Raw genomic sequence first — 20,503 nt, 5'->3', positions numbered from 1 at the left:
TTTTTGGACTAACATGATTGCAGTACCTCCTTGGACCTATTGGTCGAGCTTTTTCCTTGGGTGGCCATACCCACTGGGAACCATGGAGTTGGTTCTCACCCTACGTTGTTTTGGGGTGTTACAGGTTCACACGTGAGCGGCGCGGCGGCTCGAGGCAAGGGCGTAGCTCCATAGATAGCGCCCTACCATCGAGACCTGAGGTAGCAGTACCCTGAGGTGGTCTAACTTAGGGGACTAGAAGACAATGAAATAAAATTGTAACAAACTTGTAAATAAGTGATGTAATAACTTAATTGCATTTGGGAGTTGAATGTAATGTAAAAATGTATAAATGTGAATGCTTGTAATAGCAAGTAGTTTTATACTTTGATACTTCCTTATGCAATCTTGCTTGGATATTGTTCCTGTTTGGAACCTCTTGTAATTGTATTGATTACGACGCCTAGGACGTACAGGAAAAACCCTGTCCGTTCGGCGGTCTATCGGCGCGCCCGAACCCGACCAAATAGGCGGGGCCCGGGGCATGACAAGTGAGATGCAGCAGTTGCGGGCGCAAGTGACCGCACTAGCTGGTTAGTTTGGGCTGCTCCGGGAGTTAATGGAGCGGCAATTGGCAGCGACGGCTGCAAAGGCGACGGATGGTCGTGTTCCATCCGCACCCTCGATGCGTGTACCTGAAGCGGCGGAGGGTGAGGGTATAGCGGTGGTTCCGGTGGCGGCGCGTCCCCCGCCGGCAATTGTTCCTCCGCCGGCGTCGGGTTCGGCGACACCCGATGCGGCGGCCGAGGAAGTGGAAAAAGAGCGTGCGTTGGCGGCTCTTATCAAGTTCAAGACGTTCGACTCGCCCATCTTCGAAGGGGAGAAAGTAGAGCCAGCAATGGTAGAGTCGTGGATCGACTCAATGGAAACACTCTTTGAGGACCTATCCACCTCAAAAAGGGACAAGGTGTATCTCGCCACACACTGCTTGGAGAAAGCGGCGAAAGTGTCGTGGAAGCGAGTAAAGCGGAATCGGCTTTCTGACCTTCCGCCGATATTATGGGAGGAGGTCAAGAGGGCGATGTTTACCGACTATTTCCCCGATACAGTGAAGCGGAAGCTTCAGGAGAAGTTTCGCAAATTGAAGCAAGGGGGCCGCTCAGTAGCGGATTATGAGCAGGAGTTTTTCCACATCATAGACTGTGTCCCGGATGTGGTGAGAGATGACCGGGACCGGGCCGACTGGTTCTTACGAGGACTTCGGCCGGGGATCTATAAGGTTGTGCAGATACTCAAGCTCACGACCTTTGCGGAGGTCTTCGATAGGGCGCTGTGGGCAGAGCATGGTGATGCCTATGTCCGGGAGGAGCGTGAGCTATTGGCCGAGTCCAAGGACAAAGGAAAGAAACGTCAAGGCGGTGGTTCGTGGGGACAAGCAAGCTCTAAGAGGCCCCCGAAGTATCCGCGGACTCAATACAAGGGCCGTGGAGCGTGACGGTGTGTCATATGCTGTGGAGACCACCAAACGTCGCGATATGATCAGTGCCAAGGCAAGTGCTTTAAGTGCGGGCAACCGGGGCACTTCATACGTGATTGCCCCGGAGGAGGAGCCTCGCCTGCTCCATCCATTGCGTCGGTGCCGGTAATTCCAGCTCATTATGGAGGAGCTCCACCGACGGCTGTGTCGGCGGGACGCGCGATGGCGCCGCGTCAACCCGAGGTGACGCGATCAGCTCCGAGCGGGCGGGTGTTTGCCGCTCAGGTTCAAGCCGAGGAACCTGCCGAAGTTGAGGAACACCACCTTGTAGCAGGTATGGTTTTGATTAACGGAGTTCGCTTTAGGGCAATGTTTGATACAGGTGTCACGCACTCATTTATTAGTAGGTCATTTGCACGCATGCATGGCATAGACATTCAGGCGAGTGAGAGTAGGTGGCGTGTAGAGGGCCCTGGGCCGGCACTTCATATCTATACAGAGTGCCCAGCTTGTCCAGTACAGATAGGTGACTGGATAATGCCCATCCGAACGTTGGTGCTCAAGAAGCTAAAAGATTTCGACATCATTTTGGGCATGGACTGGCTCTCGAAGTATTATGTAACGGTTGATTGTAAGAGTAAAGTGATCACATTTCGTGAGCCAGGACAGAAGGAATTCACTTATCGAGCTTGTTAGAGCTTGTGCTTCGCCACGACGGTATCAGCGACGAGAACAAGGAAGTTGGTCAACGACGGTTGCGTAGCATATTTGGCGACCGTTGTGGAAGTGGATCGAGTGGCTCCGACCTTGGAGGAGTTATCGGTGGTGCGCGAGTTTCCGGATGTATTTCCCGCGGAGCTACCGGGGATACCGCCGGATCGGGAGATCGAGTTCGTTATAGACTGGGTTCCCGGTACCGTGCTGATCTCGAAGGCTCCGTATCGAATGGCGCCGGCGGAACTGAAGGAGTTAAGAAATCAGTTGCTAGATCTTCTCGCTAAGGAGTTCATCCGGCCCAGTGTATCACCGTGGGGAGCCCCGGTCTTGTTCGTGCGCAAGAAGGATGGATCGTTTCTACTCTGCGTAGACTACCGCGAGTTGAATAAAGTCACGATCAAGAATAAGTACCCATTATCCCGAATCGACGACTTGTTTGATCAGCTGTAGGGGTCGTGCGTGTACTCGAAGATAGATTTGCAGTCCGGCTATCACCAGTTGAAGATTAAGCCGGAGGATATGCAGAAGACTGCGTTCCGTACGCGGTACGGGCACTATGAGTTCACGGTTATGCCATTCGAGCTTACCAATGCCCCGGCAGCGTTCATGGATTTAATGAACCATGTCTTCAGGGAGTTCTTGGACCGATTTGTCGTGGTCTTCATAGACGACATATTGGTCTATTCTCGCAGTGACGAGGAACATGCTGTCACGCCCCGGGACCCAGCGGAAGCCCGCCCGGCGCGTGCCCAGACCCGCCATATGTCTTCAACATATAAGGCGTCTAAAAACAACGATAATAAAAGCAATAATAAAAGACATCTAGGAGTATCAGAGCATAATAAATGTCTAAATGCTACAACAAAGGATGAGAAAAAGCTGTAAATCCACTAAATAAGGCATAAAGTAAATACAATAGGGATCCCAAATACAAGTGCTATAGATAGGTACACAGGTGGTCTCTATACATGGATACAAAAGCCTCACACTCTCTCAAAATATAAAAGAAAGAGGAGTAAACCACCTAGGCAACAGTAACTCTCCGCGAGCTAGCTACGCGACACCCTTGCCGCGATCCCGTGCCTCCGCCGGTGCCGAAGGCTCTGAAAAGAAAACCAGAAAACAGGGGCGTGAGAACTATTAAAAATAGTTCCCAGTGGGCAATTACTGACTTCAGTGAACTGCGCCACAAGGCCCAAAAGCTACAAGAAAAGGTCAGTGACTAACAATGTAATAATTAAACGGTAAGTGAAATATAACCTACTATAACATAGAGTCTCCACTTAGCATGATTTGCATAAGTAATAAATCAACTATAACATGAATGTACATGGATGTGTAAGACATGCATAAGCGTAGGAATGCAACCAATCCAATGTCCTCAATGCAAAGATAGTAAAATGTCGTCGTATACCATTCTAGTCCAAGTCCACTCTAATAGTTTTAAAGTTCACATTGCATGATCTGTCACTAAGTCCCAATCATATAAGACCCACCCGAAGGCTGTCTGGCCTGCGCCGTGCCTAATGGCCCCGTGGTAGTCAACATCCCCACTCTAGGGATGAGCCTCCCCCACGGCGATCCACTTCGGCGCCCAATCCCGCACGGCGAGCATGTGTCGCGATGGCTATCTCCGGAGTGCCGGCTTGTAGGGAGCGACCCTCACAAGCATGTGCAAATGAGCACAAATGGCAAGCAAGCAATGATCTGTCTCAAGTACCAAGTCCTCATGTCTACAACATGGAATATGTCAAGTACCACGATGGCCTATCTCTATGTCGTCATGTCTCTAACATGGAATATAGCAGATACGTAATGGCCTATCAATATGTCTCTATGTTGCAGTTTAAATGTTTACTAGTTCCAGGTGCCTCTTGATGGCCCTTTTTGCTACTAAGTTCAAACATAGTATAATATTTCCCATACATGAACATAAGCTAAATTAGCATACTAGACGAGAATCCCATTCGTCCACATGAACCCACCCCACATGCATGACAATAACCTTGATTACTCTACCATCTAGAGTGAAATTAACTTACACATAGAGCATGCATTTTAGGGGTTCTAAATTTCACATAAATATCAATTAACATAGGAAAGCAGTTAAAAATAAGTTACAAATAGTTTAGAATGCACAGGGGCCATTTCGCCCCATTTCCATGAAGTCAAACCCACCGATGACGATGAAACTCCTCGTTCGCTCCCACGAGGGTGTCCCCTAGTCTCCTAGTATCCTAGAGGTATAGAAACATGTGTCAAACAAAGCTCACGAACAAAGCTAAGCTCAAACATTAAGCTTCTCTAGCTAGGTTGGAGAAAACTCACCGAAAGCTAACGAATCTCTCTCGATCTCAAAAAGGGAGTTAGATTCCTTCAAATCCAACCTAAATCAAAGTTCTAAACCAATCAATTTGGTTCTAGAAGCTACAAATCAAAAATCCCCATTTTTAGCCCTAAAACTCAAAATCTAGGGTTTGATCTAGTAACATCCAACAAAATCCGAATCTAGAGGAGAGAAAAAGCTACAAACCTCTTAAAAGCTCCAAACCAAGCTCCAAAGTCCTCTAGGGTTGAAGGTTGATCCTCAAACAAGCTCCAACTAAGATCTCACTCTTCTCCAATGGTGAAATACCCACAAAAGCAAGAAGGAGAAGAGAAAAGAGATCAAAACTAGCAAAAACCTAACAAAAATGGAGAAGAAACCATAGGGGAGGAGTTCTCACCTTTTCTCCACTGGTCTAGGGCTCAAAGGAGCTCACAAAGGGGCTGGGGTGTCATATATAGGTGTTGCAACAATTGCAAAAACACCCCTCCTCGAAAACAGCCCGCTCTGCACTGTGTACCGGTACACGGGTTTGTGTACCGGTACACTGCCCACGAACTGCCAAACCCGAGCCTCGGGTTCGCTGGGAAATGCTCTGTGTACCGGTACACAACCACGTACCGGTACAGCCATCAACCCCGTACCGGTACAGCAAGCGAACCCGTACCGGTACACGGCCTGCTGAAGGCCACCCGAGAGCTGACCAAAAATTTAACTTTTTGGATTTTGGTACACAGCTTTAAACCACAATTCTCGGGACTCGAACCATAGGTCGGAACACTGTCAACGACCTACCAGAAAGTCTGGAAAAGCTCGACACACAAATCAAACACTCGAATCTCGCAATTTGCAAAGGTCCAGTGTGTTACACATGCGGAGCATCTGCGCATAGTGCTTCAAATCCTTCGGGAGGAGAAGCTATACGCGAAATTAAAGAAGTGTGACTTCTGGCTTCGAGAAGTTACATTTCTTGGACATGTAATTTCCAAGGGTGGAGTTTCTGTTGACCCGAGAAAAATTGAGGCAATCAAGGATTGTCCGCGCCCGACGAATGTCACGGAAGTCCAAAGCTTTGTGGGCTTAGTGGGCTATTATAGACGGTTTGTGGAAGGTTTCTCGAAAGTTGTGATTCCACTTACCCGTCTGACTCAGAAAGGCACCAAGTTCGTCTGGAGCGACGAGTGCTACCGGAGTTTCAACGAGTTTAAGGAAAGATTAACTTCAACTCCGGTGCTCGCTTTACCGGTGCAAGGTGAAGACTTTGTGGTGTATAGCGACGNGAGGTCAGTGACTATAAATGTAGAAAAACAAGAGGTAAGTAAAATGTAACTTACTACAATATGATATTTCTACTTAGCATAAATAGCATAAGTACGAAGCGATTATGCATGAAGTAAAAGTCTCCAATTTTCATAAGGTTCACAATACGAATTAGTAAAGTTCCGAGGTTTACTATTCTAGTCAATGTCCAAATAGTACACTAAGTCATCATCTGTCCACAAGTCATAATGAATACTCAAGTCGAATCTGAAGAGACCCACCCGAAGGCTGTCTATGGCCCTGAGACCCACCCGAAGGCTGTCTGGCCGGTGCCGAGCCTAATGGCCCCGTGGTAGTCAACACCCCCACCTTAGGAGTGAGCCTGGCCCACGGCAATCCACTTCGGCGCCCAATCCCGCACGGCGAATATGTATCGCGATGGCCATCTCCGGAGTGCCGGCTTGTAGGGAGCGACCCTCACAAGTATGTGCGAATGAGCACAATGGCAAGTAATCCAACGATCTGTCGCAAGTACCAAATCCTCATGTTCAGTAACATGGTATATAGCAAATGTCCTCGTGGCCAAGTCACTATTTCATCATATCTCAAATATGGAATATAGTTGTTGTCAATGTGGCCTATTATCAAGTCTCTATGTTGCAGTTTAATAATTCTCTAGTCCAAGTGCCTCTTTATGACACTATGGCTCATTTTGTCCCAACATGGATACTAAGTTCAAGAACTTATAATTTCTAGTCAAAATCGAAGCATGAAACTGTATTTCCTATCATCTCATAGAATATTCGTCGCATGCATATTAACAAGGCACATTTGTCTCTCTACTATATAGAGTAATTTTCTTGATACATAATATATGAGTTCCAAGCATTCAAAATTTCCATAAATGCTACTAAACATGAATATGCATGAGTTTGAAGAGAATGAAAGCATTTAACCACTTAGGAGGAATTTCCTCCGATTTCAAGGAAGCCAAACCCACCGATGACAACGAAACTCCTCGTGCGCTCCAACGAGGATGTCCCCTAGTCTCCTAGTACCTTAGAGGTACAAGAACATGTGTCATCTAGTCGAAACAAACGACGCTAAGCTCAATCATTAAGCATATAGGGCTAGGGTTGACAAAAACTCACCGATTGCGAAGGAAGCTCTCACAATCTCCAAATGGGAGCTTGAGTCCTTCCAATCTAACCTAAACAAAGGTTCTAAACCCATCAATTTGATACAAAAGCCCTCAAAACGAAAATCCCCAATTTTAACCCTAAAATCCAAAATCTAGGGTTTGATCTAGTAAAATCCAACAAAATCCGAATCTAGAGGAGAGAAAAAGCTACAAACCTCTTAAAAGCTCCAAACCAAGCTCCAAAGTCCTCTAGGGTTGAAGGTTGATCCTCAAACAAGCTCCAACCAAGATCTCACACTTCTCCAATGGTGAAATACCCACAAAAAGCAAGAAGGAGAAGAGAAAAGAGATCAAAACTAGCAAAAACCTAACAAAAATGGAGAAGAAACCATAGGGGAGGAGTTCTCACCTTTTCTCCACTGGTCTAGGGCTCAAAGGAGCTCACAAAGGGGCTGGGGTGTCATATATAGGTGTTGCAACAATTGCAAAAACACCCCTCCACGAAAACAGCCCGCTCTGCACTGTGTACCGGTACACGGGTTTGTGTACCGGTACACTGCCCACGAACTGCCAAACCCGAGCCTCGGGTTCGCTGGGAAATGCTCTGTGTACCGGTACACAACCACGTACCGGTACAGCCATCAACCCCGTACCGGTACAGCAAGCGAACCCGTACCGGTACACGGCCTGCTGAAGGCCACCCGAGAGCTGACCAAAAATTTAACTTTTTGGATTTTGGTACACAGCTTTAAACCACAATTCTCGGGACTCGAACCATAGGTCGGAACACTGTCAACGACCTACCAGAAAGTCTGGAAAAGCTCGACACACAAATCAAACACTCGAATCTCGCAATTTGCAAAGGTCCAGTGTGTTACACATGCGGAGCATCTGCGCATAGTGCTTCAAATCCTTCGGGAGGAGAAGCTATACGCGAAATTAAAGAAGTGTGACTTCTGGCTTCGAGAAGTTACATTTCTTGGACATGTAATTTCCAAGGGTGGAGTTTCTGTTGACCCGAGAAAAATTGAGGCAATCAAGGATTGTCCGCGCCCGACGAATGTCACGGAAGTCCAAAGCTTTGTGGGCTTAGTGGGCTATTATAGACGGTTTGTGGAAGGTTTCTCGAAAGTTGTGATTCCACTTACCCGTCTGACTCAGAAAGGCACCAAGTTCGTCTGGAGCGACGAGTGCTACCGGAGTTTCAACGAGTTTAAGGAAAGATTAACTTCAACTCCGGTGCTCGCTTTACCGGTGCAAGGTGAAGACTTTGTGGTGTATAGCGACGCGTCCTATTCGGGTTTGGGGTGTGTTCTGATGCAAGGCGGGAAGGTGATCGCGTATGCGTCCCGTCAGTTGAAAAGCTATGAGAAGAACTACCCTATCCACGACTTGGAGTTAGCCGCGGTAGTATTTGCTCTCAAGGGCAAATAAGAAAGGTTGGTGATGGTAGAGGGGTATATTGGAGAAGACCAAAAGTCAAAATACTTTTTATACCCCTGACTTTAAGGGTAAATAAGAAAGAAAGTGATGGTAGAAGCTTATATTTGAAAGGGCAAAATAGTAATTTTACAAAGATAATAGAGTTACTTAACAGATTTTAACTCTATGGGTATATTAGAAATAAGTTGGAACGTAGGAGGGGTGTTTTCAATATTAGCCTTCTAAGAGAGGTAAATCAGAAAGTCGGAAACTTTTCAGGGGTATATAAGCAATTGCACTTTTAAAAAAATAGTGCAACATCGTGTCGTCCACCATATTTACCTTTTGCTACCACCATCGCCTCGCTGGCATTGTTCACACTTGCGCCGCGAACAATTTTGGAAGCATTTTCGACCAGTGATCATCGCTCTCCTCCTCTGCCACCTTCGTCTCTATCTCCGATGAAACTTCGAGCAGCCACGACAACGAGTGGGTCAAATTCGTCAGCTTCCTCTCACTCGTGAGAAATACCACGGTACGGATGGTAAGGAGGAGTTAGTGTGGAGGCGGCGGAGGGAGGATGAGCGCTCGAGGCTGTTGTCAACGACGGAGACATTAATTCCAAGAGAAGGAGGTAGACGAAAGAGAGATGGGGTATTTAAGGCACATGAGTATCTTGGTTAATTTTAATAAAATTAGAATGAAAATTAGTTAAAATAAAAAAAAAATTGTCCACATTAGGATGTGTGCTCATGTGGTGCACATTGAGATTCCCTCTCATGAATAGATCTCAAAGCTAATCAACCTTGTGCAATAGGGCATCCTATCGATCATAAGTTTTTCTACATATTGTTGCTCTTTTTAGAATTTGTCTAAATTGATGGCTTAAATGTCTAAACACATGGTAAAAGATGATCTAACATTATCCTCTTTTCACCACCAACAAGGCCCAAATGGATGGGCCAAATTGCCTTTTTTTTTTTTGTTTGAGCAAGGCCAAAATACTTTTCACTTAGGCCCCAAATACTTGGGCTATAGGACTGTAATTTTTATGATACATTGGGTCTATTGGCATTTGACAAAATTGCACTCACATTAAGGGTGAAGACCACCCTACCCTACCCCAAAACAAAAAAAAAAAGTTACTCTCGATCTGAGCCGTCACTAATTCTCATATAAAAATAATTTACGCAAATCAACGGCTCAGATTATGCCTTCATTCTTCATTTCTTTTTTGTTAGTGCTATTAATTGTATTCGTCCAAAATCAAATTACTTACTACTCGGTACATCATAATCTCCAAAAGTGGAAAAAAACTATTTTGACTCCCCCTTTCCCTCCATTCTCTCTCCACCCTTCCTTTTTTGTCTCTCTCTCATCCAACTCCTCCCCTTCTCCTCAATTCTCTCTCCCACCATTCAAATCCATCCTCATCTTCCCAATCCTACCTGTCCCTCCTCTTCCCCCAACCCTCAACCCCTTTTCCTCCCTTTATTACTATTCCCCTCCAAAATCCCCTCCCAACCCCTCCATTAATTTTGTCCCCCTACCCCCGGCCATTGGGCCCCCGTGCCACCATCTCCTTTCCCTTCCATGGGCAACTGCTGCTCCAGCGCCAAATCCCAGGACCCGCCCGCCTCCTCCACTAACCCCAACAACCCCGCCACCCCCTCCACAGCCTCCGCTAATGCCGCCCCCATCAATGCCGCCCCTCCCAAACCCTCTGCCCCGATCGGCCCTGTCCTCGGCCGCCCGATGGAGGATGTCCGCACCACCTACTCCATTGGCAAAGAGCTCGGTCGGGGCCAGTTTGGCGTGACGCACCTCTGCACCCACAAAGCAACGGGCGAGAAGCTCGCATGCAAGACGATCGCCAAGCGCAAGCTTGCGACCAAGGAGGATGTAGAGGATGTGCGGCGCGAGGTGCAGATCATGTACCACCTATCAGGGCAGCCAAACATCGTCGAGCTGCGAGGCGCATACGAGGACAAGCAGTCGGTGCACCTGGTGATGGAGCTGTGCGCAGGAGGGGAGCTGTTTGACCGAATCATCGCACGGGGCCACTACACCGAGCGTGCCGCTGCAGCCCTGTTGCGGACCATCGTGCAGATCGTGCACACCTGCCACTCCATGGGTGTGATGCACCGTGACCTCAAGCCCGAGAACTTTCTCCTCCTTAACAAGGATGAGGACGCCCCCCTCAAGGCCACTGATTTCGGCCTCTCCGTCTTCTTCAAGGAAGGTACTCCTCATTCTCTTCTTCTTCTTCTTCTTCTTTTTTCCACTATAGGTCATTAGTTTGGAAAATAGAAATTTTGTGCAGTTTTGTACAAGGACCTGAAGAGATGCTTTTCTTCTTCTTATTCTTATTGTATGCAGGAGAGGTGTTCAAGGACATAGTGGGCAGTGCATACTACATTGCACCTGAGGTCCTGAAGAGAAAATATGGCCCTGAGGCTGATATTTGGAGCATAGGGGTCATGCTTTATATCCTTCTTTGTGGTGTCCCACCTTTCTGGGCTGGTACATAGTCATAAACTCTCTCTCTTTCTCTCTTCTAAGGGCCTACTTGAGTTTGTTTCTACTTCTGCTTTTAGCTACAAATATCTTCAGTAGAAACTCGAAGAAGACACTTTAATTTGGAATTTCTATTTCTATTTGAGATCATAATTTAAACTTTACCCCTCCCCTCATTGAAATACTGAAGTCTATATTTTTCTTAATCTAAAAGATTGCATTATTTTACCCTATTATTCAATGCATGATTAGGCAACTGGGATAAAATATAGGTATTAAAATTTCAATAGGAATTATAAAACAATGATGTTTGTACGGTGTTTCCCTTCTCTCACTCTTCAAAAATAAAATAGAGCAATACAACAAGCTAACAAAAAAGATTTTTGAACTTTTTTGTCAACCCAGAATCGGAACATGGTATCTTCAACGCAATCTTACGCGGGCATATTGATTTCACAAGTGATCCATGGCCGAACATCTCATCTGGTGCAAAGGATGTCGTCCGCAAAATGCTCAACTCTGATCCTAAGCAAAGGCTCACAGCATTCCAAGTTCTTAGTAAGTGTTATAAGATCTCACATTTCGGTACATGATCCAAATATTAGGATAGAGGAAAAAAAATAAATATACATCAGTGGAGCTACTGATTTGTTATTGGTTTTTTATCCTAATTTTTAATGTGGATAGAAATGATATGTGTTCTTTGGTGTTATAGATCACCCATGGATCAAAGAGGATGGAGAAGCACCTGATACACCACTTGATAATGCTGTTCTCAACAGGTTGAAGCAGTTCAGGGCAATGAACCAGTTTAAGAAAGCTGCTTTGAGGGTAACTTTCTCTTTTCTTCTCTTATATAAACTCATTTATTACTAAATAAAACTGCTTTTCTAACTTGAAGAAACTGGTCTTCTTCAAACAACTCTATTTAAACAATATTTTTGCAGAAGTTTCTTTAGGATAATTCTTATTTTTCTTGAAATAACTTTAGGCATGTTATCTATGCTTGCACATCCATTCTATCTTATTATTCATATTTTTTTTTTGGATTTTCTCAGGTTATAGCAGGATGCTTATCAGAGGAAGAGATTAAAGGGCTAAAGGAGATGTTTAAGAACATTGACACGGACAATAGTGGGACTATAACCCTTGATGAGTTGAAGCAGGGGCTAGCCAAGCAAGGAACAAAGCTCTCTGAGTTAGAAGTTAAACAGTTAATGGAAGCTGTAAGTTTCAACCACCAAAAAAAATTTATATATAACATGGATGCTAAAAATAATAATAATAATAATAAAATCCTCATAAGTATCTCAATTCTTCCTTTACACATCGAAATGTTGAAACCTATCAGTTTGCCTCAGCATTATGTTAGGCAATAACATGCTTTCTTTTGCTTACTGGTTAATAGGGTAAACATTGTGATATTTATAAGAGTTTTTTTTAATTTTTTATTTAGTATAGAATCAAGAGAATGTTCATAATCAGCAGGAACTTTGTCTATTTTTTATTTCCTTTTAATCTTGTTATTTGCTAATATAGGCTGATGCTGATGGAAATGGATTAATTGACTATGAAGAGTTCATCACAGCAACAGTGCACATGAATAGAATGGACAGAGAGGAGCACCTCTACACAGCATTCCAATACTTTGACAAGGATAACAGTGGGTAGGTGCAAACTGAAAACAACCTAAGAAGTTACAAAAGAAAAAAGATGAGGAAATGAAAAATAAGATAATCTTCATTTTAAGGCTATAAATCCTCCTTTTGAAATAGGCAGTTCGTTCTTGTTAATATTTTTCTTACATATCTTCTTATATATATGATGATGACTTAGGTACATCACAAAAGAAGAACTTGAGCAAGCACTCAAGGAGAAGGGCTTGTATGATGGACAAGAAATCAAAGAAATCATCTCCGAAGCCGACGCTGACAATGTAAGGAAAAGAAAAGATAAGGATTAAATCTTAATAGTTTACCTTTTATATTATTACAAAAATGCACCACAATTATAGAAAATAATTAGAAAGTTAATGTACAAATTCATTCATTAGTACCTCCAAAATCTTTTTTAATCACCAATTATATTCTCACTATTGCAGGATGGAAGGATCAATTACACTGAGTTTGTGGCCATGATGAGGAAAGGGAGCCCGGATCCGAACCCAAAGAAGCGGCGTGATGTGGTCCTATAACAAACAAAAGAATGACCCATCCATTTATTTTGGCATGGAGGATTAAATAGACTAAATTCAAAAAGCAAAAGAAGAGAGCGAAAAAAAAGAAAGTATTGATCAACTTGTGTACATGGAGATAAATTTTCACTTTCATCCTTGTGAAACTTGTTAATGAGAGCAATGTACTATATTTATAGTGAGATAGGCTTGGATGGGTGTGAAAATTAACTCAATTCTCATGGGGGTTTGGGGAGATTGGTGATATATAATTCCTATATTGTGTTCACCATCTAGAGCTTCACTTTATATTTATTTTAGTACACTGCTTATTGTTCTAAGTATAACAAACAAAGAATAACCCATCCTTTTTTCTTTTTTTTTTTTAGACCGACCGTCCCTAGAACAAGTGGCAAAGGGCTTGGTGGTTGGTACCCGAGACCCAAGTTCGAATCTTAGATGATTTACATTTCTAGCTAAGTTTATTTCTAAATAAAATAAACGAAGCGGGTAGCGTGCTACCTATCTCTCAAAAAAAAAAAAAAAAAATTGGATTGGCTATTGTGTGGCTTGAGAGGTGTGTTCACATTCACCTCAATAACTCATCAAATATAAGGATCTACAAAATAACATATATTAGAGGCCACATAGTAGAACAACTTTACATTTTAGCTATGAGACCTTTAAGAGTATTGTGAGCAAAATGATTAATCATTTGGAAATAAAGTGTATTGGACTTCAATAACTAACATATTAATTCGATTTGAGAAAATTCTTTTAGAACTTAAAAGGAGTCTTTGTAGCTTTTTTTTTAACAAATCTTGTAGAACTTGATGCATATTCTGTAACTTGATTGAATACGCCAAAACTATTACTTTGATATATAATTGTTTAGTTTTGATTAGATATAGTTGAGGGTTTCAAATAAAAAGAGGGAAAAAAAAAAGAGTACCATAATTTCAAATTTTTATCTTTTCCCAAGCAAAATATTTTGTCAAACAAAATATCTTTGCTCATGTTACTGGCTACGATCAATTTATATAGGGATAAGTTACAATATACTCTCTATTTGATACACAATATAGAGTACTAAAGAAAGTAAAATCTTGTTCATCGATCCATCTTAATCAAAGGTCTAAATTTAGTAATTAATTCTTGAATCCAATGTTCAATAAAAGGCTTAAATATTTCATTCACAATAGTACGTAGTACAACAACTCCAATACTTCTATTTGGAACTACTCTAATACTTCTATTTGGTCTCTGTACTTTTACATTTTAGACCCTAAACTTCGACATTAGATCACACTTTAGTCTCAAATCATTGAGAAAATGTGAATTTTATTGTAGAATGACCTTATAACCCTATTTGGACAAGTTCTTGCATCGCACCGATTACTAAACTAATATTATTACACTGTTTAGTAAGAAAGTTGCCCTATTCGTACTATAATTGTCACGCCCTGAGATCCAGCGGAAGCCTGCCCGGTGCTTGTCCAGACCCATCATATGCCTACAATATATAAGGCGTCTACAAAAAGGTGATAATTAAAGCAACAATAACAAGCATCTAGAGATATCAGAGTATGATTACAAATAGATTCTAGTGATCAGTGGAATAAAAAGAGCTAAACAACTATCATAATCCATAAAGTAGATACATCAAGGTACAAATACAAGTGCTAGATATATAAAAATAATGGTCTCTACATAAAGGTACAAAATTCTCATCCTCTCCAAATAAAATAAAAAGAGAGGTGAACCACCTAAAAGCAAAACCCCTCGCTACTAGCTAGTGGCAACACCCTTGCCGCGGTCCCTAGCTTCACCCGGTGTGAAAGACTCTGTAATAAAAATAACAAAACAGAGGGCGTGAGAGCTATTAATCAATAGTTCCGAGTGGGTAAGCCGCCGACATCAGCGAAATACACCACTAGGTTATGGAGACATAAGTAGTATGATTCAACTTTTAAAAGAAATTAACAACATGTATATTAAGCATGAAATGAACTTACTAAACTACTATACTTCTACTTAGCATGAAGTTCTACAAGTATATGAGCTATTCTAACATGAATGAGCATATATGTAAATAGCATAATGTCCATAAGTACAACTAGTAGAATGTCAACATTTACTAAATAGTCTAATGTCTACATTGCATTTTAGTTCAATATTGTTTCAATCATATAGGACCTACACAAGGGTAGTCCGGCTTGCGCCATGCCTAATGGCCCCGTGATAGTCAACATTCCCACCCTAGGAATGAGCCTCCCCCACGGCATCCCATTTCGGCGCCCAATCCCACACGAGCGAACTTATGTCGCGATGGCTATCTCTGGAGTGCCGGCTTGTGGGGAGCGACCCTCATAAGTATGTGCGAATGAGCACAATGGCAAGCAAGCGTAATCATCCGTCTCGAGTCCAATGTCACCATGTTTAAAATATGGTATGAAAGCCAGTGACTCAAAGGCCTATCATTATGTCATCAAATACAAGTTTAACCATTTACTAAGTGAACGCCTCTTTATGACATTTATGTCCACTATGTCAAGCATGAGTTCTAGGTCCAAGAGCATATTATTCTTGTCATTTTCACTATATGAAACATAATTCCAAATTACATAAAAGAATGTCATTCATTTGCATGATTACTATACACATAATTCTCTACTACATAGAGGTAAAATTTCATGATACATAACATATGTATTTTAAGCATTCTAAAATTCACATATGCTCTATTTAGTATGAATATGCATGATTTTTCATTTTACTATAAAGAATATAACATAAGGGGTGTTCACCCATTTCGGTGAGGTCAAACCCACCAAGAACTCCTTGGACCCCCTTCGTTTGCGCGAACGAAGATGTCCACAAGACTCCTAGCTCCCTAGAGGAAATTCTACGAGGGTTAAGCGAAATGAACGAACACTTCATCAGCCAATCTTTAACCAACCCAAGAAAAGGGCAAAACTCACCTTGAATGGTGAAAAATCCTCCCAATCTCCAAATGGAAGCTAGAATACTTCTAATCCAACTTAGGGGAAGGTTCCACGTCTATCAATTAAGCCCCAAAAGCCACAAATCAAAAACCTTCAAATAAAACCCTATATTCTCATTTTAGGCTTTCATCTAAAAAATTCCACAAAAATAAGATCTAAAGAGAAGATCTAAGGTACTAACCTCTTCACAAGCTCCAAATCAAGCTTGAAATGAGCTAGGGTTGAAGATCTTTCCTCCAATAAGCTTCAAACACAACTCTAAGGCTTCTCCAATGGTGGAAATCCAACATAAAGCAAAGATGAGAGGAAAAGAGAGATCAAACCAAGCAAAAACCTCAAGAAAAGAGAGAAATTCAAGAGAGGGGGGCTCTACCTGTGCTCTCCACAGTTTAGGGCTCAAAAGAGCACTCATGGCGGAGGGGAGAGAGATATATAGAGTTGTAACAAACTCAAAAAGGCCTCTCAACAACGTGCAGTCTGCACTACACTGCGTACCGGTGACACGGGATGGCGTACCGGTACCATGCAGCCGAGCTCGCCAAACCAGAGCCTCGGTCAGGCAAGAAAATACACTGCGTACCGATACCCTCACGATGCAGTACCGGTACCAGGTCCAGTACCGGTACTCTGCCGATGCAGTACCGACACTCTGCCCTGTAGAGTCCAACCCGAGAACACCCCCTGATACCAAAACTTAGCACCAAAACTAACCCAAGAGGTTTTGGTGCTAAGTTTTCAACATCTCTCATCGGAACGCGAGTCATAGGTCGGAACATAGTCAACGACCATACAAAAAACCCAAAAATGCTCAGATCACTAACCAGACACTCGAATCTTGTAATTTACTAAAGTTCAGTGTGTTACAATAATAAACTATAAAGTAGTGCAACTTTCTTGTTTAAAAGTGTAACATATGTTCAAATAGCGTAATATTTTTTTTTTAAATAGTGCAACACCATGTCGTCCATCATATTTACATGTTGCAACCGTCATTACCTCGTTGGCGTCGTTCACACTTGTACCGCGATCATGTTTCAGAAGCATTTCCGACCAGTGATCATCGCCATCCTCCTCTGCCATCTTTGTGACGACGAGTAGGTCAAATTCATTGTCTTTCTTTTGCTCGTGAGGAATACCACGACGTGGATGCTAAGGAGGAGTTGGTGTAGAGGCGGTGGAGGTGGGATAAGCGCTCGAGACTATCACGGCGGTGGAGACATCAACCCAAGAGAAGAAGGTGGACAAAAAAGAAATAGGGTAGTTAAGGCATATAAGTATTTTGATTAATTTTAATTAAATTTGAATGAAAATTAGTTAAAATTAAAAGAACGGTCCACTTTTGTATTTTTTTTAAAAGCAAAACTATTGGATTATATTTTTTTCGGCAAAAAGTCCAAAAAGACAATCCAAAACGCTGAAAGTGTGTTCTCATTCGGACTTTTTTATAAAACAACTGTGATGCACTGGACCTCGCAAATTGTGGGGTTCGAGTGATTGACTGTGTTATGAACTTTTCCAGACTTTCTGGTGGGTCGTTGACAGTGTTCCGACCTATGACTCGCATCCCGAGAATCGAGGGTTTGAACCCGTACCAAAATCCCAAAAGGGTGGATTGTTGGAGTACTCTCGGATTAGCCTCAGCCAGGCTGTGTACCGGTACAGCCTTGATGGTCGTACCGGTACAGAATTTGTACCGGTACGCCTTGATGGTTGTACCGGTACACAATAGCTTTTCTGCCAACCCGAGGCTCGGGTTGGGCAGTTTCGCAGGATGTGTACCGGTACACTTTCCCGTGTACCGGTACACAATGCAGATTCTGGGCTGTTTCGTGGGGGATGTTTTTGCAATTGTTGCAACCTCTATTTAAGCACACCCCAGCCCCCTTGGGGCTGTTTTGAGCCCTAGAACAGTGGAGAGCAAGGTAAGAGGAGCTTTCTTTGTTTTCTTCTCCATTTTGATGGATTTTTTGGTGGGTTTTGATCTCTTTCCTTCTCTCTTTCTTGCTTTTGTGGGTTTTCCACCATTGGAGAAGCTTGAGATCTTGGTTGGAGCTTCTTTGGAGATCAACCTTCAACCCTAGGGAACTTGGAGCTTGGTTTTGAGCTTTTTGTGAGGTTAGTAAGCCTAATCTTTTCTTTGGACTAAGTTTTGGTAGCTTCTACTAGATCAAACCCTAGATTTGGCATATTAGGGTTAAAAATGGGGATTTTTGATTTGTAGCTTCTAGAACCAAATTGATTGGTTTAGGACTTTGATTTAGGTTGGATCTGAAGGAATCTAACTCCCTTTTGGAGTTCGTGGGGGATTCCTTAGCGTTCGGTGAGTTTTCTCCAACCTAGCTAGAGAAGCTTAATGTTTGAGCTTAGCTTTGTTCGTGAGCCTTGTTTGACACTTGTTCCTACATCCTTAGGGTACTAGGAGGCTAGTGGACACCTTCGTTCGGCGAAACAAGGAGTTCGAGGAATCGGTGGGTTTGGCTTCTTGAAATGAGAGGAAATTCCTCCTATGTGGTTAAATGCTTTCATTTACTATAAATTCATGCATATTCATGTTTAATAGCATTTATGAGAATTGTTGAATGCTTAAGACTCATATGTTATGCATCAGAAAATTTACTCCATATAGTAGAGAGGCATATATGCTTTGTTAATATGCATGCGGCGAACATCCTGTGAGATGATATGAAATCATGTTCTTGCTTCGAATATGACTAGAATTACAAGTTCTTGAACTTAGTATCCATGTTGGGACATAATGAGCCATAGTGTCATAAAGAGGCACTTGGACTAGAAAATTGTTAAACTGCAATATAGAGACTCGATGATAGGCCATTTTTGACATCGACTATATTCCATATTTTAGATATGATGAAATAGTGACTTGGCCACGATGACATTAGCTACTTTCCATGTTAGAGACATGACGATATAGTAGCAGGCCTTTGGGGACATGTGCTGTATTCCGGGTTTTAGATCCGATGAAACAGTGATGAACCATTGGGACCTGAGACGGACTTATTCGCTTGCATGCCATTGTACTCATTCGCACATGCTTGTGAAGGTCGTTCCCTACAAGCCGGCACTCCGGAGATAGCCATCGCGACACATGCTCGCCGTGCGGGATTGGGCGCCGAAGTGGATTGCCGTGGGGGAGGCTCATTCCTAGAGTGGGGATGTTGACTACCACGGGGCCATTAGGCACGGCGCAGGCCAGACAGCCTTCGGGTGGGTCTTATATGATTGGGACTTAATGACAGAACGTACTATGTGAACTTTAAACTATTAAAGTAGATTTGGACTAGAATAGTAAGCAATGGCATCTTTGCTATTACTGCATTGAGGACATCGGATTGGTTGCATTTCTATGCTGATGCATGTCATACACATCTATGTACATTCATGATATCGTGCTTCATTACTTGTGCAAATTATACTAAGTAGAAATTCTATGTATAGTGAGTTACATTTTACTTACCTGTCGCTTTACTACATTGTTAGTCACTGACCTCTTTTTGTAGCTTTGGGCCTTGTGGTGCATTCACTGAACTCAGTAATTGCCCACTGGAAACTATTTTTAATAGTTCTCACGCCCCTGTTTTATGGTTTCCTTTTCAGAGCCTTCTGCACCGGCGGAGGCACGGGATCGCGGCAAGGGGATCGCTTAGCTAGCTAGCGAGGAGCGGTACTTTGCCTAGGTGGTTTACTCTTTCTTTTTGTAGTAGAGAGAGAGTGAGAGATTTTGTATTCATGTATAGAGACCACCTATGTATCTACCTTTTAGTACTTGTATTTGGGATTTCCTATTGTACTTACTCTATGTTTTTATTTAGTGGATTTTCAGTTTTACCCTTATCCTTTGTTGTAGCATTTAGACATTTATTATGCTCTGATACTCCTAAATGTCTTTTATTATTGCTTTTATTATTGTTGTTTTTAGACGCCTTATGCGTTTTAGAAGTATGGCGGGTCTGGGCACGTGCCGGGCGGGCTTCCGCTGGGTCCCGGGGCGTGACAACAACTCTCTAGAATTTTAAAATTTGCGAAATAACCCTTTCAAAATTTTATTTGAAAAACTAACCCTTCTTTCGCCTCAGAATTTCTTTTAAAGGCGCTGAATCGTTACCCGCTTTCTCTCATTTCTTCTAAAGGCGGTGAATCATTCATCGCTTTTCACTTATTTACTATTTCCTTCTATATCCCATATATAATTCTAACAACCACATAAAAATTTTAACCAATCATATATAATCTTAACAACCTTAAAATTTTAATAATTTATCCATATAATTTCATATAATCTTAACAGAATGAAAATTCTTTTTTCTATTTTCTATATAATTATAATTTTAATGAATGCGGTGAACGATTCACCGTCTTTAAAAGAAATGGGAGAAAGCGAAATGGAAGATAGTGGGGAACGATACACCGCTTTTAAAAGAATTCTGATACGGCGCCAATATGGCAAAAGGAGAGTTAGTTTCTCAAA

General features: G+C 42.6%; 1 protein-coding gene across 1 annotated transcript; it reads left to right on the top strand.

Annotated features, from left to right (window-relative positions):
• Positions 9,846–13,301, top strand: LOC109727855 (calcium-dependent protein kinase 2-like). The gene is made up of 8 exons (XM_020258055.1): positions 9,846–10,564; positions 10,702–10,845; positions 11,245–11,397; positions 11,555–11,670; positions 11,898–12,065; positions 12,379–12,506; positions 12,676–12,775; positions 12,941–13,301. The coding sequence occupies exons 1-8, from the start codon at positions 9,916–9,918 to the stop codon at positions 13,031–13,033; spliced, it is 1,551 nt and encodes a 516-aa protein (XP_020113644.1). The 5' UTR covers positions 9,846–9,915; the 3' UTR covers positions 13,034–13,301.

This window comes from Ananas comosus, linkage group 23 (genome assembly GCF_001540865.1).
Source record: "Ananas comosus cultivar F153 linkage group 23, ASM154086v1, whole genome shotgun sequence".
NCBI classification, from domain to species: Eukaryota; Viridiplantae; Streptophyta; class Magnoliopsida; order Poales; family Bromeliaceae; genus Ananas; species Ananas comosus.
The sequence above is the reverse complement of the archived record's forward strand: the minus strand, read 5'-3'. Positions and strand labels throughout refer to the sequence as shown.